General features: G+C 36.5%; 1 protein-coding gene across 1 annotated transcript in view; it reads right to left on the reverse strand.

Annotated features, from left to right (window-relative positions):
- Positions 1-366: 366 nt before the first annotated feature.
- Positions 367-27,314, reverse strand: part of XKR9 (XK related 9) — a 55,044-nt gene continuing 28,096 nt past the window's right edge. The window contains exons 3-4 of the mRNA XM_036886259.2: positions 7,596-7,816; positions 367-1,066 (exon numbers count right to left, since the gene is read on the reverse strand). Of these exons, the coding sequence (XP_036742154.1) occupies positions 438-1,066; positions 7,596-7,816 (850 nt within the window). The 3' untranslated portion in view covers positions 367-437. The remainder of the gene's footprint in view (positions 1,067-7,595; positions 7,817-27,314) is intronic.

Consider the following 27,314-nt stretch of genomic DNA (forward strand, 5'->3'; position numbering starts at 1 on the left):
CCCAACTCAAAATATATACACTAAATCAAAAATAAGGAAAGAAGAGTGAGAGTTCTGATTTTCTCCTCCCCTTGCAGTTCTCCACAGCAAAAATCAATTATACTTCAGGAGCAGGAAGTTAAAAGGGAAAGGACAGAAGTTGGAGGGAAGCTCAATTCCAGACTTTTAATTATGGCAATCAGACTATTTCTTCCCATTCACACTCAAGATGGCAACAGTCACGTATATCTGAGTACCCAAGATTTTCAAAACCATATAAGAAATTAATTTAAATAAAAAAAATATTATTATGCTCTCTCACATTCCTAATTAATGTACCAGAACTGATCTCAAATTAAAGAAGGTAAAAATAAGAAACAACGCATACACACGTAAAACATTTTCTTTACTAACCAATGAAACAAAAAATAAGAAAACATAACTTATAAATGAACAGCTTATTGCATTAGGAAATACTTCATTCTACAGTCTCTTTGAACTGGTTTTCCATCAATTTCATCAGGCACCATTTCTTTACTTCTGTTTGGGTGTAAAGTCCCATAATAAACAATAAGGAAAATAATTCCAAGGAGAAGGGTAAGAGCTATAGTGATACTGATAGGTATAAAATAGTCTGAACTAAAAACAGAGAGTGGGCAAACCCAGAATACAATCAATATCCCAACTGTGGCCAATACCCTTGCAATATAGTAACAAGACATTGGATATTTGGTATTCTGTCCCTTAATATTAAAAAATGTAAAGATAAGAATGAATCCAACAACAATTCTGTATAAGAATTCCATACTTATGGAAGCACAAAACTGAGTTTGCTCTTTAAATGCCCACAGTATACCTAAAAACCAAAGAAATAACAACAGAAATAAAGCACTAATAACACTTAAGAATAAAAGAAGTACAACACTCAGCATCCAAGACAATAATGTAAACAACTTGTAAAAGAGATATGTGAGTTTGGGACAGGGTCCATTAAGGATTTTTTTATCAGGCAAGGATTTTCTTAAAGCTATTTGATAATCAACAGTTGACCAAGAAATAGCAGAGCAAGAGATCATGATGGCTGCATCTACAAAATAAAAAATAAAAAAAGATATATTGTTACAGGAATAATAATAATAGTATTAAATTACTATACATCATACATGATTTATCTGTATGTTCATGCTTTATCTGCATGTACACACCCACAAACAATGCCAGGCACTTTATATACCCATTTCATCTAATCCTTTGAAATAGATATTAATATTTCCATATTACATATGAGGTAACTGGTGCTTGAGGAATATATATGTTACTTGACCCAAGTCACAAAGCTCACAAGTTGCAGAAAGCTGAGATCTGAACCTCAACCTGCCTGATTTCAAGGTTGGTATACTTAACCACTACAGTAGACTACTTTATAAGATTTTGAATAAATTTACTGGACAAATTATACTGAGCAACTGGTATAGTGGAAACTGTGTGCTCTGAAATTCCTCTTAGAGACCATAGTCATAGTACCAGCTTTCCAGTCATTTTGGCTTTGATCTTGGGTATATACCTAATTCATTGAGAGACAGCATCATGGTGGGTGGGGCAGGAAGTAGAGGAGAGGGAAGAGAGATTAAACAGAAAATTTAACAGAAGTATGAAGCATCAACAAACTCAATTTCCTGTATCTTTAAGATGATGGATCAAATGTATAAATAACTCTAAATATGCATTTCTATAGGCTTAACATCTTTACTCCCCAACCCATTATTTGGCAGCATGTAACAGAAGAGTAACTTCATTACTATTTTGGACAGGCAGTTCATTAGTCCCACTACAAAATCTGGGGACTTTCATGCAACTGAAAGCAAAAATATTAGAAAATTAGAAAAATAATTTAAAGCATAATACAGAATGCTAGTGATTCCCATTTAGCCTCATTGGAGGTCTATATACTAGGATAGAAAGGCAGACTTAAAACAGATTTTCCTATAGAAGAGGATTATGAGGATTATAGAAGCATTTGTCCACTCTCCTGGTTTTAGCATATACCACAATTAGTTGATTTATTTTCCTCTCTTCAATTCAAAAATATTTTAATTTGTTTGTTGCTTTCCCCTAAATTGTCCTGTTATGTCTTTTCTATAATGTCTTAATTTCTACTAAACACATATATCTTTTAAAAGTCAGTAAGTATAGCAGAACTTACAAGAAAAACAGCAGTACCATGCTCAATCCATCCTCACCTCTGTCACAAATCCCAAAATAAATCACTACCAACTCTTCTAGCTGTTCTTCTGACATTTATTTCTATATGAAACACAAATTGTTCTTTTTCTTAATTCATCTGCTTTAGACACTCCTTTTTTATTTCCTTTTGGGGAAGAGGAAAATTTAGCAGGTACACAAATACATATGTACCCTCCCTGCTTACATTTTCCTCTCCAGCTACTCAAAAGAGTAATATCACAATTTGTCATAAAATCAATATTCAGTGTTTACCTTATTATAACTATGTAAGTATAGCCTTTTTTTTTTCACTGCTAGCCAAGTACTACACTCTTATTATATTTCTTTTCTTTTAAAACTTTTCAGGGTTTCCTTACTGGGTTTTTCTGATCCTACCAGTACTTGTTAGCAAATTCTTGAAATTAATAAATTCCCCTATATTTATCTATCAGTTTTTTTTTTAAGAATATGATCCTTCCCAAGGTTTGCTTCCTCTCCCCAGAACTTCCCTTCACCTTTCTTCAGTGTTGACTTCCTGTTTCCTATCTTCATATTTCTTTCTAGTTTTACTCTCATGTTTTGATCAAGTGTTCTCCAGACATTCCTGAGAAAAGCTGTACTGTGTATCAACAGTTGCACCATGAATCAATAGTTACCTCAGAGATAGATTTATCAGAAAGGTAGTGATAAATTTGAAGGAAGCTTAAATTTCAGAGACCCACACTAGCCTGGGCTCCTTCCAAGCCCAGGCAAAACACTAGCAATGCGTTTATTTTGTGATATATTTTTATAAAATTTGGAAAAATAAGGCATTTAAATTGTACTTGATAAATTCCCTGTCTCTAGTCCAATTTACTCTCTCACATTTTTGCTGGTGTATTGAAGCAACTGTGGTCATTTTGGGGACCTGGCTAAAGGGAAACTGAGTTGAGAATACATGTACTTTAGGTTTAGCAGGATATGTTTACAAGATTTGCTTGAATAATTAAGATTAGTAAGTGACAGAGCTAGGATTCTCAGGAAGTTTGCCTGATCTTAACACTTCACTATATTGCCATCAACAGGCCTCTGATTCCTTTCTGTTAAGGCATGATGGTCTATCCTCACTGTTATTAAATTCTTTGATTTGACATTACTAACATCAGAGAAGGTAACATAAGACTCCCAATATTCAGTAAGATGTCAACAATAAACTAGTATTATCAATTCATCAAAAAAATTAGTTACTTCATCAAAAAAAGATCTTGACATGCTCTGCTCTTATAGCACATTATTGAAAAGATTGGTAGAGTTTTTCCCAACTATGACAACCTAAAAATTATACGATATTATCAGTAATCTTTGAAATTGAAACTTTTCTTAATTAAAAATAACTTAAAAATTTCAATCAACACTAGTTGCTAGAAAACAGAATAAGTTTTTCTACTCTATATAAATTGCATTATAAAACTATCAAATCAAAGCCAGAGTATACAGCAAAAAAGCTTAAAAGAAAAGAATATTAAAATAATAAGAATATATTTTTTCCTCTTGTGAAATTTGTGGTACTTACAGCTTTCTTGTAATTTGATATATTTTCTTATTGTAAAAAAATGCTTACTTTCGTACCTTTTATGACCTGAATTGTGTTCCTCCAAAATTCCTATGTTGAAGCCATAACACCTAATGTGACTGTATTCTGAGGTAAGGCCTTTAATAGAGGTAATTAAGGCTAAAGAGGTCATAAAAATGGGGCCCAAATCTGATAGGACTAGAGTCCTTACAAGAAGAGGAAGAGACACCAGAAATCTCTCTCTCCACACAGACTAAGGTGACGTCTGCAACCCAAAAAGATCCTCACCAGAATCCAACCCTGCTGTAACCTTGATCTGGAAATGGCAGTCTCCAGAACTGTAAGAAAATATAATTCTGTTAGTTAAACTGCCCAGTCTATAGTATTCTGTTATGGCAGCCCAAGCAAACTAACACAATATCTAATTTTGCTTTCACAATATTATATTATTTTTCTTAAATAGGTTTTATCTAAATATTTTAGTTTTACACCTCAAAAAAAGTTCCACCTGTTCTACCTTTCTTCTGAACTATACAAGAAGTTTAAAACACTCAAACTCCATTTACGTTCCACCCGACTTACATGGTATTACTCTCTTGTACTTTCACTCTGTTTTTATTAACCTCACATATTATTTTTATTTTATATACACTAATTTTCATCTATATTTATCCACATATTTACTACTTTCTTTGTTCTTTATTCCTTCTTGCATCTCAGACATGTCTGTCTGATGTACATTCTCTGGAATTTCGTTTACTAATGACATACTGTGGTAAGGAACTCTTTCTACTTAGTTGCTTGTGAGATAATGCACTTCTTAAATGCATGGGTAGGTGATTCTCTTCAATTCTGATATTTTTTCAGCCATTAACATTAGGTGATTCTCTTTAATTCTGATATTTTTTCAGCCATAAACTTTTCAAATATTGCCTCTCCTCCACTGTTTCTCTCCTGTCCTCCAGGACTCTGCTCAGATGTATATTAAACTTTCTCATCCAATAGTCCATGTCTTTTAATATCTCTTTCACATTTTCCATATCCTTGTTGTTATAATCTGGATAATTTCTTCTGAAATAACATCAACTCACTAATTGTCCACTTAATTGTGTCTAAGCTTATTAGTTTTTTATTTCAATTCTTAAATTTTTCAATTCTCATTAATTTTAAGTATTTTTCTTTTTCAAGTACACAACTCATTTTTTTATAATTTCATATTTTCAAGTTGATCATTTACTTCTTTCATATAATAGGATGAATATTTTATACTTAGCATCTGGTGATATCTAATATATGAAGTCTTAATGAGTTTTTTATTTCTGCTGAATCTTACTCAAGGAGCCTTATTTCTTTTGGTGCTATAAACTACTGTAAACCATTCATTTTTCTGGAAAACTATTTGTGAAAGTTATTTGAGGCCTATCCTCCAGGGAGAAATAATACTTGTTTCTGCCAGACACTTAGGGGGACCATTAGTCTGGAACCATTTTAACTATATTCATAACTTGGTTTTCATTAGTTTTGGGATTTTTTTTCTTTTGGACTAGCCAAAGATGTGAATTTTGGTTGCAAATCATATTGTTATAACTTCTCAAGGATGTGTTTGCCTGCTCTACTTAGCAGCAAGGCAGTATTCCTTGCAGTCTCGTGGAAGTGAAGAATGAGGTAAGTAACATCACTTTTACCCTGAGGAGGGTGCTTTTGGGAGTACTGACCTTATGGATTTTCTGCTAGATGTCTTTCCCTTGTAAGAAGCCTGAGTTTTGTCCTCAGTCTTCCACATTCTGGGAAGCCATCAAAACTGAATCTGCTGTTATAAGGTTTGGTAATAAATGCCTTCAGAGTCCTTCTTAACCAAGCTATGTTCCCACTTTCATGCATATTTTGGCCTGTTGCGTCAGATTGTTTTACACTTTTATGAAAACTTTAAAAAATATTTATCCAATTGTTTTAGAGATTTTCAGAGAGAGGGTTGAGTCAAATAATTTAGACTTTCAGTGGCAGAGTTGACCTGATAACCTAAGTTTTCCATCTGCTTCCATATTCTAAACAATTGCTGATATTTTTAATCTGCTATTCTACTCTGCATTCTCTTTGCCTTTATGGGCTTGTATTGCTTTTACTCCTTCACTCTCCTTTTTACTGTGATTTCAGGAAGGAGCAAAGATAATATGTTCAATCTTCTGAAGTACTTCTATAAATAACCTGATTTTTTTTTAACATTTTGAGCCTCATGGTCAAAACAATACATGATTACTGTGAAAAATTTGGAAATTCAGAAAAGTATAAAGATGAAACAAAATCATTCATAATCCTACTACAATGAAGCAACCACAGTCAACATTTTTGTATATTTTATTACAGAATTTTTTCATATAATCATTTCTTTGTATCCTTCAGAGTATACTGATAGAAAATTTTATAACTTGTTTTTTGCCTAAATTTTAGTTCAGAATTACTTTCCTTTGTCATTAAAAGTTATCTTTAAACAATATCTCTAGTGGCTCTATTTTGTATACTATCTATAATAACTTATTTACCATAACTTCTATTGTTAGACAATTAGATTATTTCTTACTTCTTGCTATTTTTAACTTAACACCTCAACTTCTTACCTGAAGGATGAGAACAGGACTATAACAAAGATAGCTGTCATTGGATTCCATTGCTGGCCCAGATGCTATGTACTACTTGGCATCATCAGCAGATCTACCATAATATTCTGAACTAGCTTCAGGAACTATATGATACAGAAATTTTAAATCCCAACCCACAAATCCTTTGCATCAGAAGGAAAAAGAGGTCTCATTGCATCATTTGCATCAGAAGGAAAAAGAGGTCTCATTTCAGTGTCTTACTAACAATCAAAGTAAAGGTAAGATTATTAGAAGGAGCTGCAGACTAGAGGTTTATGGGAAATTGGGAATAGGAAGGGTATTTTGGGGAATGAACTAATCTTACAGGTGAAATCAAGCAGACAGGAACTGGAGGGAAAATGACAATCTGCTTCTCTGAGATGAATCCAAGTCTGCATGAAACCCTAACCAGGACCATTATTTAGCAAATAGTTTTTTTAATATTTCAAATTAAATACCTATTAAAAGATTTTTTAATGGAAATACCAAATTGTCCTTTAAAAATAAACATTTTACTCTCATGAGAAAATCTGCTATCAAAGCAACACATTGGCCAGCTTGCAAAACTTTCGTTAGTTTTGTAGCGTTTGTATTTTCACACAATGATTCAAATTCTAGGAATTTACCCTATGTATATATTTCACACATACAAAATATACATGCATAAGACTTTTCATTGCAGCCTTTTTTTAAGTAGTAAAGTATTTGAAACAACCTAAATTAACATAAATGGGGGTTTGTTATTTATCACGGTACATCCATAATTTGTAACGCTATGAAGATAATAAAAATGAATGAGGGTGCTCTTTCTGTGGTGATATGGATAGATCTCCAAGATGTACTGCTAAGTAAAAAAAAAAAAAAAAAACAGGCAAAGACAGTTTTTGTATTACCAGCTGAAAAGAAAGAAAAAAGAGGGGGGAAAAAAAGAATATAGGCTTTTCAATTTTTTTCCTAAAAAAATCATCAAAAATTGACAATAATAGTTTCATTTCTGGGCATATGAAGGAAGAAATGAGGAGGAAGAGGGAGACAATATATCTTTATTTTTTTTTTGACATTTGTATCATGTACTTCTTTTAAAGAAAATAATTCTAAAAAGAAAAATGATTAAGAGAAATTCTAAAACCTGCCAAAATGAATTATGTAGTTGACATAAGATCTCAGTGGCATCAATCTAACACAGGGTATTAAGAGAGACTTACACTGACTGAAATTTGCTTGACTATGTTCCAGAAGGATGTAGAGCTGAAGAACAAGTTGTGGGCAGCCTTCCAGGTAGGTCTCAAATAGCCTGAGCATGCTCAAATCAGTCACTCTATCTATAACTTCTTTATGTGGATCAATTTGTTTCTCCATGAAGTTATCAGTGTTGCTGTTATATTTGAAAGCCACATGATAACCATTTTTCAAGGCATACCAATACCTGTAAAGTAAGCATGAACATTAATCTTCAGTAATATGTTCCTTAAAATATGTATGTTAATGTATATATTAATTTTGAAAAAAAAGCAACATATGTTTAAGTACAGAATTTTCCCACAAACTATCTCTATGACAAATTTCTTTCAACCTTGTAAACATCTCATGGTGACTTTATTGAGATTCATCCGCATAAACTTTTATTCTATGTTTGATACGCTAATTGGGTGCTAGTAGTGTTAAGCATACATGATCTCATTTCATCTTCACAATAATTATGTGTGATGAGTTGGTATTATTTCAGTTTCACAGATGGGAAAACTAAGGCTGAGAACAATAGACTGATTTGTTGAAAGTTACACACAGTAAGGGACAGTCCTAGACTCCAAACCTAGATCTTATGATTTCTATTTAGCGACTACTTTCTGAAAGACAAACTGCAATTTTCAACTCATGAAATCTATCTTAACTATGAGACAGATACATGCCCTTATAATAATGTCAAGGTTGAAGATGAGACTGAATCTTCTTTCGATTTAATCTAGCAAACAATTGCTCAATACCTACAAGGCACTAGGCTCTTTGACTACTACAATCCTAGAAAATATATAAAATCTCGAATACTCTTAAAACATCCTTGCTCAGGCTCTTCCTTTGAAAGAATAAAGTGAAGTAATCATCATGCAAGTAAAATTAAAAACAAGAAACAAGAAGTATTGAGGCACTTATTTAGAAGAAATCTGAGGTTAGCAATAAGGCAACCAGGATTCTAGTCCAAAGTTTATCAAAACTCATTATATATACCTCAGTTTCCTCAAAAAGAAAGTAAAGGCAATGATACATATCTTGTTTCAACATGTTCCTTCTATCACATTTCCCATTTCAGTAAATGGTACTGGCATTCACCATCTTGCTCAGACCAAAAATGTGGGAATAATTTCCAACTCCTTTCTTTTTCTTATATCCTAAAAAAATTTCTCATCGGGTTCTCTTGGTTCTGGATTCTAATTGCAAATACATCCAAATCTAAATACATCTTATCACTTCCACTGCCTCCAGCCTAATTTAGACAAACATTTCTTGCCTGGATTACTTCAACAGCCTCATAATTAGTCTTTAATTCTACTCCTGCTCCCTCTGCATCCTATGTTCTATACAGCAACTAGACTGAACTTACTAAATATAATACAGATGTCATGCCTCTGGTCAAAATGTTCTAGTGATCTCCATCAAACTTAGAATAAAACCCCAAAGTTTTCTCATAGATTACAAGGCCCTCCATAATCTGCCTCCTGCACACACTACCACCTTTACCTTTCCACCTCATTTCTCCCACACTTCCAGAATAACATTCTTGTTGTTTTTCCCAATTTAAAAGCCTCTCTCTGTGCTATTCCCTCTGATCAGAACTCTTCTAAACCCCAGAAATGTTACAAGTTTACTCCTTAACTTTATTCAGGTCTCTACTCAAATGCTACTTCCTCGTACAACTCTTTCCAGATCACACTATCTAAAGTAGTATGTTCCATCATGTTTTATCATTTTATCCTGTGTTATTTTTATTTATCACCACTTAACACATTATTTATATTCATCTTTACCTTCTCACAAGAATGAAATCTACATGAAAGCAGGGATTCTGTTTTGTTCATTTCTATATCCTAAGCAACTATTATAGTACCTGACACAGAGTAGGTTCTCAGAATATATTTACTGAACAAATCAAAGCTCATTTTTTTTCCATAAAGTAGTAGTTGAAAGTAGTGATTCTATAGCATCTTACTATGCTGATGGACAGTGACTGTAAAGGGGTATGTGGGGGGGACTTGATAATGAGGGGAATCTAGTAACCACAATGTTGCTCGTGTAATTGTATATTAATGATACCAAAATAAAAGTAAAAAAAAAAAATGAAAGAACCTTAAAAAAAAGTAGTTGATATGAAAGGGCTTTGAAAAGTTCAAAGCAAAACACAAGTATAAAATATTCCTATTGTAAATAAGATGTGAAACAAGATGGATATGCAAAGATTCCTCATTGGCAAATAGAATTACATTTTCACCATCACATGGTCCATTATATTCAATGGTCACTAGATGCCAGGGCAGAATGTCTACAAAAATGATGAAGGCATGATCTCTATTTTCAATGACCTTATAATCTAACAGGAAAGTCAAGCCTTCTAGCTGCAATACAAGGTTGAAGAAATAACCATTCAATAGAAACTGATAACCACAACACTCTGCATTGTGAAAGTACAGATGAAATAATGTGATTAACACTCCCTAGGACTTATAGGTGAAATTTATAGGGGAAGTTGTATTTGAGTCTTTTCTGTATGGCACAGTACAGCTTCCTGTATGTATATCATATAATACTATTATATAATACAGTATGTGGTTCCTGTTCTTAAAATAGATACCTCTTCTTAAAATACAATAGATACCACTAATTGAAAAACCACTAATTAAAAAACTTTAAAAATTCACAAATATTTACAAGCACATACCCAGAGTATAATGAGTACAGACAGCATAAAGTAGGAGAGGTAGCAGAGCACTGTGGTTAAGAACATGGATTCTAATAAAGCCCTAATGCCTGGGTTCAGATTCTGGCTCTACCACTGCCTAGCTTAATCTCTTTGTGCCTCAGTTCCCTCACCTAAAAAATGGGGATAATTATGATACCTACATCACTGGGTTGAAGTAGGACTAACGGAGTTAATACCTGTAAAATGCTCAGGCCAGTACATGGCACATGTTAAGTGCTCTAAAGGTGCCTGTTAAACAAATAAACCAAAAAACAAGGCTGTTTACAGATATGTACATGAGCATTTCCAATGACTTTTGGGGAAATATTTTCCAATTCTGTGGCAATGGAAAAACATATACAAAGGTCTGTTTATATGAGAATAGCTGCAAGGGAAACAGGGGTGTGAACATAATTTTTTAATCAATAGGGTATTAATTAAGTTGCATGGGACAAATGATAAAGCCAAAGAAAAAGAAACAGAGAGAGGTTCCTTATCATATTTCACTACAACATATTTTTTCATTTGAGATCAAAGGTGCCAGCTTCCAGTATTGATGGATTATCTTCTATCAGACTAACCCTCCTACTGACAAAGATAAATTCTAAACAAAATATAGAAGAAAATAAGGAACAGAAGAGCAACCAAAAGCAGTAAGAAACATGAGGGCATTAAACTCTTGAAGGAAGGGAACCATACTGCATGAGATGCACATTTGTCTAGATTTTCCTCTGAAAGCATCCCACAATCTAAATGGCACAAACCAGACATAGCTCAAGCAGACAGTCAAAATATTACTGGCCCAGAGAATCAGAGGACTGAGTTTAAATCTGCCAGAATGGTTGTAAGTTAGAGGGACCCCAGAAAAGAGGAAAACACAGAGTAGAGAACCCCAAAATCTGCAAATACTCTCTTCAAATCTATAACTGACCCCTTACTTATTACATATGTTAGGTGACATGCCAAGGAATGGAGGAAAAATATCTAGAAGGAAATAGCAGAGAACTCAGCAGCTATTACAGAGAAGAGTTTGGAGTTGGAGTTACACCAAATTGGAGGGTCTTCATAAATACTTCAGGCATACTCTGAATCTCCAAAAGGGCTGTACTTTAGGAGTAAAGATCATATTTCAGGTCTAAGAGATTTTTCCTAGGACTAAGGACAAAAGTGAAATAGACCTTCTTTAACAAAGCCTAAAATAACCATGTGTAAGACATCAAGGTTACTAACCAATAATTTACCTGCCTGCTTTCTCTTCAATAGAAGATAACAGAAACCAGAGTCTCTACAAGGTATCAATCATAACGTCCACTACATAATAAAAAATTATTTGACATGCCAATAAACAGGAAAATATAACTTAGAGTAAAGAGGAAAATCAGTGAATAGAAACATATTGGAGTTGAGGCGGAAAAAAGATGATGGAGTAGGAAGGCAAGGTAGAAACGTCCTCTTACACAAACAGCAAGGAAGCAACTACAGCAAATACAACTAACTCTGTAAAGGACCTGAAGACTGCAGAACAGACCACCTACACATGAAGAAGAAGAGCCCACACATAAAACTGTGAAGTGGCAGAGCCACTATCAATTGGGACTCAAACCCTTCCCCTATCCCAGCCTATAAGCAGGAGGGAGAGGAATGGGGCAGGGTGGGAACTCTACTCAGAAACTCTGCACATCTAGCTCTGGAGGTCTGCTGTGAGGACATGAGTCCACACTGTATTGGGCTTTGGTGATTAACAGGGCTGGACACTAGGGAGAGTCAGAGCACTCTGGGAGGCCAAGACTCCTGTTACTAGTCAAGACAGGCATGCTCTGTTAGCCCTTCTGAGACCTAATACAGAGGAGGCAATTTAAAAGATTTACCAGCAGTGGGAAGGGTGACAGAGGGGCAAGGGTTAGACAGAGCTCACTCTGCAGGAGAAAAGGCAAGTGGACACTTCTCCAGTCCTCCCTCAGGCCAACTGGTTGGGAGCTCATGAGAGTCTCAAACACTACATCCCCCTCACTGGCTACGCAGCCCCAGGGCATTTCCCTGCACACCCACCCACATGCCTGTCCCACTTCAGCCCGTTAGGCCCAGCACCAGTCAGACTTTATTGCCTGGCAGGTAAAGGGAGACTTTCCCAGCTTTCTCAGTCCTCTCTCAGCCCAACTAGGGAGGCAGCTATGGGAGCTAGTTCAGAGCTTTCCTTCCTCCTCACTGGTGAGCCAGCTGTAAGGTGCTCCCTTGGCACGACCCTGCCCATCCAGACATCCCAGCAACACCACCATTACTGCAGAGCAGGCAGAGGGCAGCCCCTCCAACAACATCCCAGAACAAGCACCACTGTTGGCTCACAAAAGCCTGTCTGCAGAGATGCCACTCTCTGCTGACAAAGATCAGCCACTGCTGGCAGACAGACAGAAAGGCAGCCCTGCCCATAGCCCACCAAGAGCAACTGGAGCTCCACCCCAAAGGAAAAACAATCACTTGTGAGTAAAATCTTGAGCTTCAGGGCATGACAGATGTCTTCATAGACATATCTTCATGTCCTCTAGATCAAGAGGCATAGCAGAATTACCTAATACAAAGGAAGAAACAGGAACACTGAGAAAATGAGGTGGCAGAGGAATATATTCCTAACAAAAGTACCAGATAAACACCTGAAAGAGGACTAAATGAAATGGGATCACCAATCTTCTTGATAAAAGATTCCAAATAACAGTCATAAATATGCTAACTGATCTGCAGAAAGTAGTAAAAATCTCAGGGAGGTCTTCAACAAAGAGACAGAACAGTTAAAACAGAGACACTCAAAGCTGAGCAATATAGTATCTGAAATGAAAAATACAATACAGGGAATGAATAATAGATTGCTGCAAGTAGAGGTGACAATCAATGAGATGGATATTAGAGAAGAGGAGAACAATGAAGCTGAGGAACAGAGAGAAAAAAGAACCTCTAAAAACAGGAGGATGCTAAGAGGCTTGTGAGATGACTCTAAACTAAACAATATTCACCTAACGGGTACCAGAGGAGAAGAGAGAGACAAAGGAGTAGAAAGTATCTTTGAAGAAATAATTGCTGAAAAATTCCCCAATCTAGGGAAGGAAATAAACACTCAGGTCCTACAGACACAGAGAGTCCCTAAAAAAGGAACCCCAGGAAGACAGCACCAAGACATATAATAATTGAAATGATAATACTAGGGATAAAGAGAGGGTATTGAAAGCACCTAGAGAGATGCTAAAAATTTCTTATAAGGGAAACCCTATTAGGCCATCAGCAGACTTCTCAGCAAAATTTTACAGGACAGAAGGGAGTGGCATTGAATATTTAATATATTAAAACAAAAGGACCTTCAACCAAGAATCTTCTACACAGCAACGTTATCACTCAAAATTGAGAAGAGATTTAAAATTTCCCAGATAAATGAAAGCTGGGGAATTCACCACCACTAAAGGGGCCTTATAGGTTATAATAAAGGGACTTCTGTAGATGGAAATGTTCTGAAGCCTAAATAGTTATCAGCAGTGAAAATAAACTGACAGTAAAGGTAGTAGGTCAATTACTTACTAAGTATGTATGAAGAAAAAAGTAGTAAAAACAACTATACTCAAAATTGGTCAAGGGATACACAAAAATGCAGATTATGATATCATAATAAAAAAATGCAGATCATGATATAAAGTGTGGAGGAGAAAGAATAAAAGAGAAGTACTTTTAGATTGTGCTTGAAATAGAGCAACCATCAAGGTAATATAGACTATAACAGATTTAGGAAACTATGAACCTTACAGTAACCACAAATCTAAGGCCTATACCATCCTGCCCAAAACAATATACAGATTCAATGCAATCACTATCAAATTACCAGCAACGTTCTTCTATGAACTAGAACAAATAGTTCAAAAATTCATATTGAAACACCAAAGACTCCGAATAGCTAAAGCAATCCTGAGAAGGAAGAATAAAGTGGGGGGGATCTCATTCCCCAACTTCAAGCTCTACTACAAAGCCACACTAATCAAGACAATTTGGTACCGGCACAAGAACAGACCCACAGAACAATGGAACAGAAGAGACTCCAAACATTAACCCAAACATATATGGTCAATTAATATTCGATAAAGGAGCCATGGACATACAATCGGGAAATGACAGTCTCTTCAACAGATGGTACTGGCAAAACAGGACAGCTACATGTAAGAGAATGAAACTGCATCACTGCCTAACCCCATACACAAAAGTAAATTAGAAATGGATCAAAGACTTGAACATAAGTCAAGAAACCATGAAACGCTTAGAAAAAAACACAGGCAAAATTCTCTTAGACATAAACATGAGTGACTTCTTCTTGAACATATCTCCCCAGGCAAGGGAAACAAAAGCAAAAATGAACAACTGGGACTATATCAAGCTGAAAAGCTTCTGTACAGCAAAGGATACCATCAACAGAACAAAAAGGTATCCTACAGTATGGGAGAATGTATTCATAAATGACAGATCCGATAAAGGGTTGACATCCAAAATATATAAAGAGCGCAAGCATCTCAACAAAAAAAAAGTGAACAATCCAATTAAAAAATGGGCAGAGGAGCTGAACAGACAGTTCTCCAAAGAAGAAATTCGGATGGCCAACAGACAAATGAAAAGATGTTCCACATCGCTAGTCATCAGAGAAATGCAAATTAAAACCACAATGACATATCACCTCACACCAGTAAGGATGGCTACCATCCAAAAGACAAACAACAACAAATGTTGGTGAGGTTGTGGAGAAAGGGGAACCCTCCTACAATGCTGGTGGGAATGTAAATTAGTTCAACCATTGTGGAAAGCAGTATGGAGGTTCCTCAAAATGCTCAAAATAGAAATACCATTTGACCCAGGAATCCCACTTCTAGGAATTTACCCTAAGAATGCAGCACTCAAGTTTGAAAAAGACAGATGCACCCCTATGTTTATCGCTGCACTATTTACAATAGCCAAGATATGGAAGCAACCTAAATGTCCATCAGTAGATGAATGGATAAAGAAGATGTGGTATATATACACAATAGAATATTACTCAGCCATAAGAAAAAAACAGATCCTACCATTTGCAACAACATGGATGGAGTTAGAGGGTATTATGCTCAGTGAAATATGCCGGGCGAAGAAAGACAAGTACCAAATGATTTCACTCATATGTGGAGTATACGAACAAAGGAGACCTGAACAGCCAAGATGGCGGCGTAAGTAGAGCAGCAGAAATCTCCTCCCAAAACCACATATATCTATGAAAATATAACAAAGACAACCCTTCCTAGAAATAAAGACCAGAAGACACAGGACACCATCCAGACCACATCCTCACCTGCGAGAACCCAATGCCTCGTAAAGGGGGTAAGATACAAGCCCCAGCCCCGCGGGACCCGAGCGCCCCTACCCCCAGCTCCCAGCGGGAGAAGAGTAGGCAGAGCGGGAGGGAGACGGAGCCCAGGACTGCTGAACACCCAGCCCCAGCCAACCGGGCCTGAGCGCAGACACAGTGCATGCACGGGGGGCCCTGGATACTAGGAAAACAGGGCAGCGAGAACAGTGAGTGAGTACCAGAGTCCTGGCGCCGAAGGACATAAGAAAAGCGAGTGGCCATTTTTTTTTTGTTTTGTTTTGTTTTGGCGAGCACCTTTTGGAAGTCTTAAAGGGATAGGGACCCCAATAATAGGGAAACAGGGCAGCAAGACCAGTGAGCAGATGCCTGACGCTGGCACCAGAGAATAAAGAAAAACGAGCGGCCATTTTTTATTGTTTATTTTCTCATTTTTTTAATTCTACAAATATTTTTTTCTTTTTTTTGTGGTCGTTTTGTTTTGGTGGGTGCTTTTTGGAAGTCTTAAAGGGGCAAGGCGGGACACTTAATCCAGAGGTAGAGAATCCGGGGATCTCTGGGTACCATCATCCCCGGGGCTGCAGGAAGCTCGGAGGCCCCTTATGGAGATAAATAGCCTCCAGGCCGCTCCCCCTCCAATGGGAATCCACAATTTTGGAGCAGCAGCCGGAGCGAGGCCACGCCCACAGCAACAGCGGAGATAAACTCCATAGCAGCCGGGCAGGAAGCAGAAGCCCTGTCTGCGCACAGCTGCCCAGCACAAGACACTAGAGGTCGCTGTTCTCCCAGGAGAGGAGGGCCAAAAACCAACAAGAAGGGAAGTTCTTCCAGCCGTCACTCGTCCCAACTCTGCAAACTATTCCTATCACCGTGAAAAGGCAAAACTATAAGCAGACAAAGATCACAGAGACAACACCAGAGAAGGAGACAGACCTAACCAGTCTTCCTGACAAAGAATTCAAAATAAAAATCATAAACATGCTGACAGAGATGCAGAGAAATACACAAGAGATATGGGATGAAGTCCAGAGGGAGATCACAGATGCCAGAAAGGAGATTACAGAAATGAAACAAACTCTGGAAGGGTTTATAAGCAGAATGGATAGGATGCAAGAGGCCATTGATGGAACTGAAACCAGAGAACAGGAACGCATAGAAGCTGACATAGAGAGAGATAAAAGGATCTACAGGAATGAAACAATATTAAGACAACTGTGTGACCAATCGAAAAGGAACAATATCCGTATTATAGGGGTACCAGAAGAAGAAGAGAGAAGAAAAGGGATGGAAAGTATCTTGGAAGAAATAATTGCTGAAAACTTCCCCAAACTGGGGGAGGAAATAATCAAACAGACCACGGAAATACACAGAAACCCCAACAGAAAGGATCCAAGGAGGACAACAACAAGACACATAATAATTAAAATGGCAAAGATCAAGGACAAGGAAAGAGTTTTAAAGGCAGCTAGAGATAAAAAGGTCACCTATAAAGGAAAACCCATCAGGCTAACATCAGACTTCTCGACAGAAACCTTACAGGCCAGAAGAGAATGGCATGATATATTAAATGCAATGAAACAGAAGGGCCTTGAACCAAGAATACTGTATCCAGCACGACTATCATTCAAATATGATGGTGGGATTAAACAATTCCTAGATGAACAAAAGCTGAGGGAATTTGCTTCCCACAAACCACCTCTACAGGAAATCTTACAGGGACTGCTCTAGATGGGAGCACTCCTAGAAAGAGCACAGAACAAAACACCCAACATATGAAGAATCGAGGAGGAGGAATAAGAAGGGAGAGAAGAAAAGAATCTCCAGACAGTGTATCTAACAGCTCAATAAGTGAGCTAAGTTAGGCAGTAAGATACTAAAGAGGCTAACCTTGAACCTTTGGTAACCATGAATTTAAAGCCTACAATGGCAATAAGTACATATCTTTCAATAGTCACCCTAAATGCTAATGGACTGAATGCACCAATCAAAAGACACACTGTAATAGAATGGATAAAAAAGCAAGACCCATCTATATGCTGCTTACAAGAAACTCACCTCAAACCCAAAGACATGTACAGACTAAAAGTCAAGGGATGGAAAAACATATTTCAGGCAAACAACAGCGAGAAGAAAGCAGGGGTTGCAGCACTAATATCAGACAAAATAGACTTCAGAACAAAGAAAGTAACAATAGATAAGGAAGGACACTACATAATGATAAAGGGCTCAGTCCAACAAGAGGATATAACCATTCTAAATATATATGCACCCAACACAGGAGCACCAGCATATGTGAAACAAATACTAACAGAACTAAAGGGGGAAATAGACTGCAATGCATTCATTCGAGGAGACTTCAACACACCACTCACCCCAAAGGATAGATCCACCAGGCAGAAAATAAGTAAGGACACAGAAGCACTGAACAACACAGTAGAGCAGATGGACCTAATAGACATCTATAGAACTATACATCCAAAAGCAACAGAATATACATTCTTCTCAAGTGCACATGGAACATTCTCCAGAATAGACCACATACTAGGCCACAAAAAGAGCCTCAGTAAATTCCAAAAGATTGAAATCCTACCAACCAACTTTTCAGACCACAAAGGCATAAAACTAGAAATAAACTGTACAAAGAAAGCAAAAAGGCTCACAAACACATGGAGGCTTAACGACACGCTCCTAAATAATCAATGGATCAATGACCAAATCAAAATGGAGATCCAGCAATATATGGAAACAAATGACAACAACAACACTAAGCCCCAACATCTGTGGAACACAGCAAAAGCAGTCTTAAGAGGAAAGTATATAGCAATCCAAGCATATTTAAAAAAGGAAGAACAATCCCAAATGAATGGTCTAACGTCACAATTATCGAAATTGGAAAAAGAAGAACAGATGAGGCCTAAGGTCAGCAGAAGGAGGGACATAAAAAAGATCAGAGAAGAAATAAATAAAATTGAGAAGAATAAAACAATAGCAAAAATCAATGAAACCAAGAGCTGGTTCTTCAAGAAAATAAACAAAATAGATAAGCCTCTAGCCAGACTTATTAAAAAGAAAAGAGAGTCAACACAAATCAACATTATCAGAAACAAGAAAGAAAAATCACGATGGACCCCACAGAAATACAAAGAATTATTAGAGAATACTATGAAAACCTATATGCTAACAAGCTGGGAAACCTAGGAGAAATGGACAACTTCCTAGAAAAATACAACCTTCCAAGACTGACCCAGAAAGAAAGAGAAAATCTAAACAGACCAATTAACGGCAACGAAATTGAAGCGGTAATCAAAAAACTACCAAAGAACAAAACCCCCGGGCCAGATGGATTTACCTGGGTAGAGGAGCTGAACAGACAGTTCTCCAAAAAAGAAATTCAGATGGCCAACAGACAGATGAAAAGATGCTCCACATCACTAGTTGTCAGAGAAATGCAAATTAAAACCACAATGAGATATCACCTCACACCATTAACGATGGTTAACATCCAAAAGACAAACAACAACAAATGTTGGCAAGGTTGTGGAGAAAGGGGAACCCTCCTACACTAATGGTGGGAATGTAAATTAGTTCAACCATTGTGGAAAGCAGTATGGAGGTTTCTCAGAAAGCTGAAAATAGACTTACCATTTGACCCAGGAATTTTATCAGACATACAGGGAAGACATAATACCCATTCTCCTTAAAGATTTTCAAAAAATAGAGGAGGAGGGCATACTCCCAAACTCATTCTATGAAGCTAACATCACGCTAATACCAAAACCAGGCAAAGATGCCACCAAAAAAGAAAACTACAGACCAATATCCCTGATGAACGTAGACGCAAAAATACTCAATGAAATTTTAGCAAACTGAATTCAAAAATACATCAAAAGGATCATACACCATGACCAAGTGGGATTCATCCCAGGGATGCAAGGATGCTACAACATTCGAAAGTCCATCAACATCATCCACCACATCAACAAAAAGAAAGACAAAAACCACATGATCATCTCCATAGATGCTGAAAAAGCATTTGACAAAGTTCAACATCCATTCATGATAAAAACTCTCAGCAAAATGGGAATAGAGGGCAAGTACCTCAACATAATAACGGCCATCTATGATAAACCCACAGCCAATATTTTATTGAACAGCGAAAAGCTGAAAGCTTTTCCTCTGAGATCGGGAACTAGACAGGGATGCCCACTCTCCCCACTGTTATTTAACATAGTACTGGAGGTCCTAGCCACGGCAATCAGACAAAACAAAGAAATACAAGGAATCCAGATTGGTAAAGAAGAAGTTAAACTGTCACTATTTGCAGATGACATGATACTGTACATAAAAAACCCTAAAGACTCCACTCCAAAACTACTAGAACTGATATCGGAATACAGCAAAGTTGCAGGATACAAAATCAACACACAGAAATCTGTGGCTTTCGTATACACTAACAATGAACCAACAGAAAGAGAAATCAGGAAAACAACTCCATTCACAATTGCATCAAAAAAAATAAAATACCTAGGAATAAACCTAACCAAAGAAGTGAAAGACTTGTACTCTGAAAACTACAAGTCACTCTTAAGAGAAATTAAAGGGGACACTAACAGATGGAAATTCATCCCATGCTCGTGGCTAGGAAGAATTAATATCGTCAAAATGGCCATACTGCCCAAAGCAATATACAGATTTGATGCAATCCCTATGAAACTACCAGCAACATTCTTCAATGAACTGGAACAAATAATTCAAAAATTCATATGGAAACACCAAAGACCCCGAATAGCCAAAACAATCCTGAGAAAGAAGAATAAAGTAGGGGGGATCTCAATCCCCAACTTCAAGCTCTACTATAAAGCCAAAGTAATCAAGACAATTTGGTACTGGCACAAGAACAGAGCTACAGTCCAATGGAACAAACTAGAGAACCCAGACATTAACCCAGACATATATGGTCAATTAATATTTGATAAAGGAGCCATTGATATACAATGGCAAAATGACAGTCTCTTCAACAGATGGTGCTGGCAAAACTGGACAGCTACATGTAGGAGAATGAAACTGGACCATTGTCTAACCCCATATACAAAAGAAAACTCAAAATGGATCAAAGACCTGTATGTAAGTCATGAAACCATTAAACTCTTGGAAGAAAACATAGGCAAAAACCTCTTAGACATAAACATGAGTGACCTCTTCTTGAACATATCTCCACGGGCAAGGAAAACAACAGCAAAAATGAACAAGTGGGACTATATTAAGCTGAAAAGCTTCTGTACAGCAAAAAACACCATCAATAGAACAAAAAGGAACCCTACAGTATGGGAGAATATATTTGAAAATGACACATCCGATAAAGGCTTGACATCCAGAATATATAAAGAGCTCACACACCTCAACAAACAAAAAACAAATAACCCAATTAAAAAATGGGCAGAGGAACTGAACAGACAGTTCTCCAAAACAGAAATACAGATGGCCAACAGACACATGAAAAGATGCTCCACATCGCTAATTATCAGAGAAATGCAAATTGAAACTACAATGAAGTATCACCTCACACCAGTAAGGATGGCTGCCATCCAAAAGACAAACAACAACAAATGTTGGCAAGGCTGTGGAGAAAGGGGAACCCTCCTACACTGCTGGTGGGAGTGTAAATTAGTTCAAGCATTGTGGAAAGCAGTATGGAGGTACATCAAAATGCTCAAAACAGACTTACCATTTGACCCAGGAATTGCACTCCTAGGAATTTACCCTAAGAATGCAGCAATCAAGTATGAGAAAGATCAGTGCACCCCTATGTTTATCGCAGCACTATTTACAATTGTCAAGAATTGGAAGCAACCTAAACGTCCATCAATAGATGAATGGATAAAGAAGATGTGGTACATATACACAATGGAATACTACTCAGCCATAAGAAAAGGGCAAATCCTACCATTTGCAGCAACATGGATGGAGCTGGAGGGTATTATGCTCAGTGAAACAAGCCAAGTGGAGAAAAAGAAATACCAAATGATTTCACTCATCTGTGGAATATAAGACCAAAGGAAAAACTGAAGGAACAAAACAGCAGCAGAATCACAGAACTCAAGAATGGACTAACAGGTACCAAAGGGAAAGGGACTGGGGAGGATGGGTGGGTAGGGAGGGATAAGGGGGGGGGAGAAGAAGGGGGTTATTAAGATTAGCATGCATGGGGGGTGGGAGAAAGGGGAAGGCTGTACAACACAGAGAAGGCAAGTAGTGACTCTACAACATTTGCTATGCTGATGGACAATGACTGTAAAGGGGTTTATAGGGGGGACCTGGTATAGGGGAGAGCCTAGTAAACATAATATTCATCATGTAAGTGTAGATTAAAGACACCAAAAAAAAAAAAAAAGGCAGTTCCTGTGTGGAGACCTCCAATGAGTTCAACACAAGTGTATAAAGGGCATATAAAAGTGTAGGCAAAGGGTCTGTTTGTGTTTATACAGAGGATCAAAGCCTAATTGGGCTACCCCAAAAATGAACTAAGATACGATATGAAAAAGAACTTCCAACACCAGCACTCTCGGGAAGACTCATGCCAGAAGATGATCATCAAAAAACCCCAACAAAGATCCACGCACTGCTACAGGTGTAGATGCACTCATCCCACCAGTTCCTGGACTTGCCATTGGAATGAAGAAGGAGATATCTAAGCTGGCCTGTGCATACAGTAAAACAACAAATTTGACTGGATCTATACTGTTGGAACTCAACCAAGAATTAGGAGAAGTGCAAATTGTAGCGCTCCGAAATCTTACAACTACAGACTATCTACTGTTAAAAGAACATATGGGATGTGAACAGTCCCCAGGAATGGGTTGTTTTAATTTGTCTGATTTCTCTCAGACTGTTCAAGTTCAGTTGGACAATATCCACCATATCATAGATAAGTTTTCACAAATGCCTAAGGTGCCTAACTGGTTCTCTTGGTTTCACTGGAGATGGCTGGTAATTACAGGTGTGCTTTGGTTATGTAACTATACTCCTATTATGTTAATGTGTGTGCGCAATTTAATTAGTAGTTTAAAACCTATACATGCTGAAGTTACTCTACAAGAAGATATGTCAAAGAAATAATCAATCTTCCCATGTTTTCTGCCGCCTGCTACTTCTATAGCTTTTCTTCTTCCTTCCTAATTACAACCCTTAAATAGAATTCGTGCCTCATATCAAATTTACCGAGTATCATAATTCTTCCAAGTGGTAAAGATACCTCAAGACAAATGCTGGGCATAGAAGCCACAGGGCATAAATATGCAAAGAAGTAAAAAGCTAACCTTTTCAAACAATAAGGCTTCTCTCTCACTTACCAACTTTACATTTCCCTGTATGGCCCCGGAAGATGACTGGTTAGCCAGAGACGGGTAAGATTCCTCAAGGGAGGAACAACCTAAGACAGGCACATTCGCAGGGGGGCCATCAGGTGAGAAATTGGGGATCAACAGAGGTGAGGCTTAGAACCTCACCCCCCCTGTTCTGAGAGAAATCTTCTGCATACATGGATGTTTTATTGCCCTTGTCTAGCTTGGATTAACACATAGTCTACAGGCACACAGCTGATCATCTACATTTGCTCTCTTACAACACTAAACTATGTTTTCTACCTTTATCTCGTATCTACCTACCACTTCAGCATTTTATTAAAAATAATAATAATAAAGAGAGAAATGTGGTATTCACATATAAATCAAGTATAAAAATCAAATGAGTGTTCATATTTAAACTGACTGTTTATAGTTCATAATGCATGAGCAAAACCAAAAGTTTCTGTGATGACTGTCCTTGTACTGCTCACCATGTAACTTATTCAATATGTAAGAATTTGTTCTCCATGTAAGAACTTGTTCATTATGCTTCAGAAGATTGAAGACTGACGAAAATTAGGCTTGGGGTGGATTAATGATTGTGCATTGAGCATTGACTCCCCTATACAGAATTTTATTGTTGTTAACAACCATTTGATCAATAAATATGAGAGATGCCCTCACAACAACAAAAAAAAAAAAAGTACACACTTCCAATTGTAAAATAAATAAGTAACCAGGATGTAATGTATAGCATAAGGAATATAGTCAAAATATGGTAACAACTTGGTATGGTGATAGCTGGTACCTAGAATTATCATGTATATAAATGTTGGATCACTGTGTTGTACACCTGAAACTAATGTAATATAATACTGTGTGTCCACTACCCTTCAATAAAAAATAATTATCTACAAAAAAAAAAAAAAGAAAGAACAAAGGAAAAATGAAGGAACAAAACAGCAGCAGAATCACAGAACCCAAGAATGGACTAACAGTTACCAAAGGGAAAGGGACTGGGGAGGATGGGTGAGAAGGGAGGGATAAGGGCGGGGAAAAAGAAAGGGGGCATTATGATTAGCATATATAGTGTGGTGGGGGCACGGGGAGGGCTGTGCAACACAGAGAAGAAAAGTAGTGATTTTACACCATCTTACTATGCTGATGAACAGTGACTGTGAAGGGGTACGTGGAGGGGACTTGGTGAAGGGGGGAGCCTAGTAAACATAATGTCCTTCATGTAATTGTAGATTAATGATACCAAAATTATATATATATATCAAAAATATAAAACAAAATAAAAAATCTAAGGCCTATAATAGACAAATAAAAATTTTAAAAAGAAATCCAATCACAACACTAAAGAAAACCATCAAATAACAAAAGACTGAGAGAGGCAGAAGGAACAGAGAGTAAATATAAAAACAACCAATTAAATGGCAATATAAAAGTACATAACAATCAATAACTACCTTAAATTAAATGTACTGAATGTACCAATCAAAAGACAGGGTAGCAAAATGGATAAAAAAACAAGTTGCATCTATATGCCACCTACAAAAGACTCATTTCAGACCTAAAAATATACATAGATGGAAAGTGAAGAGATGAAAAAAGATACTTCCTGCAAATAATAGGGTGAGAAAAGCAGGAATAGCAGTTATTGCTCATAAAATAGGCTTCAAAACAAAGAAAGTAACAACAGACAAAGGACATTACATAATGATAAAGGGGTCAGTCCAACAAGGGGATATAACAATTATAAACATCTGTGCACCCAACATATGAGCACCTAAATATGTAAAACAAATAGTAACAGAACTAAGGGGAGAAATAGGCTGCAACTAAAATCATATTAGGGGACTTTAACACACCACCTACATGAATGAACAGATCAAGAAGACAGAAAATAAGTAAGGAAACAGAGGCACTGAACAATACCTTAGATTAGATGGATTTAACAGATTTCTACAGAACATTCCACCCAAAAAAGCAGCAGGATACAAATTATCTCAAATGCACATGGAATGTTCTCCAGAAGAGATCACATATTAGAACCCAAAAAGAGGCTCAATAAATTTAAGACTGAAATTGTATTAAGCAACTTCTCAGACCACAATGGCATGAAACTAAAAATAATATACATGAAAAAAACAAACAAACACATGGAAGCCAAACATGTTTCTAAGTAATCAATGGATTGATGAACAAATCAAAGTAGAAATCAAGCAATACATGTAGACAAATGAAAATAAAAATACAACAGTTCAGAATCTGGGATACCACAAAAGCAGTTCTAGGAGGGAAGCACATACCAATATAGGCCTCCTCAAGAAACAAGAACAATTCCAAATAAACAGTCTAAACTCACAACTAAAGAAACTAGAAAAAGAAGAACAAATTAAGCACACAGTTGGTAGAAGGTAGAAATAACGGAGATCAGAACAGAAATAAATAAAATAGACAAGAATAAAACAATAGGAAAAAATCAATGAAAACAAAAACTGGTTTTGTGAGAAGATAAATAAAATAGATAAACCCATAGCCAAACTTAAAAGAAAAAAAGAGTATACAAATAAAATCAGAAATGAAAAAGGAATAGTCACAATTGACACCACAGAAATACAAAGAATTATTAGAGAATCAGATGAAAAATTCTATGTCAATAAATTGGACAACCTAGAAGAAATAGACAAATTCTAATAAAAGTACAAACTTCCAAAACTGACCCAAGAAGAAGCAGAAAATCTGAACAGACCAATTACCAACAATGAAATTAAACTGGTAATCAAAAACTCCCAAACAAATGTCCAGAACCAAATGGCTTTACAGTTGAATTCTACCAAACATTTAAAGAGCTAATACCTATCCTTCTTAAAATATTATATAAAGTAAAAGAGGGAATATTTCTGAACTCATTCTATGAGGCCAGCATCACTATAATACCAAAATAAGATAAAGACACCACAAAAAAAGAAAATTTTAGACAAATATCCCTGATGAACATAGATGCAAAAATCCTCAACAAAACATCAGCAAACTGAATTCAAAAATACATCAAAGGATCATCTATCATGACCAAGTGGGATTTATTCCAGGGACCCAAGGATATTATAATATTCATTAATCAATATGAAACACCACATTAACAAAAAGAATAAAAGCCACATGATCATCTCAATAGATACTGAAAAAGCATTTGAAGAAATTCAACATCTATTCAAGAAAAAAACTCTCAACAATATTGGTATAGAGGGTATTTACCCCAACATAATAAGGACCATATGTGACAAATTCATATACTGACATAATACTTCATGACAAGAAGCTGAAAGTTTTTCCTCTAAGATCAGGAACAAGACAAGGATGTCCACTCTCACCACTTTTACTCAACATAGTACTGGAAGTCCTAGCCATGGCAATCAGACAACACAGATATAAATGGCATCCAAATTAGTAAGGAAGAAGTTAAACTCTCACTATTTGCAGATGACATGATATTATACATAGAAAACCCTAAAGATTCCACCAAAAAATTATTAAACTAATAACTGGATTCAACAAAGTTGCAGGATACAAAATTAATACCCAGAAATCTGTGGCATTCCTATATACTAACAATGAACTAACAGAAGAAATCAGAAAAACAATTCCATTTATAACTGCATCAAAAAGAATAAAATGTCTAGGAATAAACCTAACCAAGGAGTTGAATGATGTGTACTCTGAACCTGTAAGACACTCAGGAGAGAAGTTAAAGAAGATACAAATAAATGGAAATCTATTCCATGTTTATGGATAGGAATAATTAATATTGTCAAAATGGCTATCCAGTCCAAAGAAATTTACAGATTCAATGCAATCCCTATCCCTAAATTAGCCAATGGAACTTTTCAATGAACTAGAACAAATAGTTCTAAAATTCATATGGAACCACAAAAGACCCCAAACCTTTTATGAGAAAGAAATCCTGAGAAAGAAGAATAAAGCTAGGGGTATTACACTCCCTAACTTCAAGCTCTACTACAAAGCCACAGTAATCAAAACAATTTGGTACTGGCACAAGAACACATCCATAGATCAATGGTACAGAACAAAGAGCCCAGATAGAAACCCACACATATATGGCCAAGTAATATACAATATAGGAGCCATGGATATATAATGAGGAAACAACAGCCTCTTTAATAGCTGGTGTTGGCAAAACTGGACAGCTACATGTAAGAGAATGAAACTGGATTACTGTCTAACTCCATACACAAAAGTAAAC

Source organism: Manis pentadactyla, chromosome 3, assembly GCF_030020395.1.
Source record: "Manis pentadactyla isolate mManPen7 chromosome 3, mManPen7.hap1, whole genome shotgun sequence".
Lineage (NCBI taxonomy): Eukaryota > Metazoa > Chordata > Mammalia > Pholidota > Manidae > Manis > Manis pentadactyla.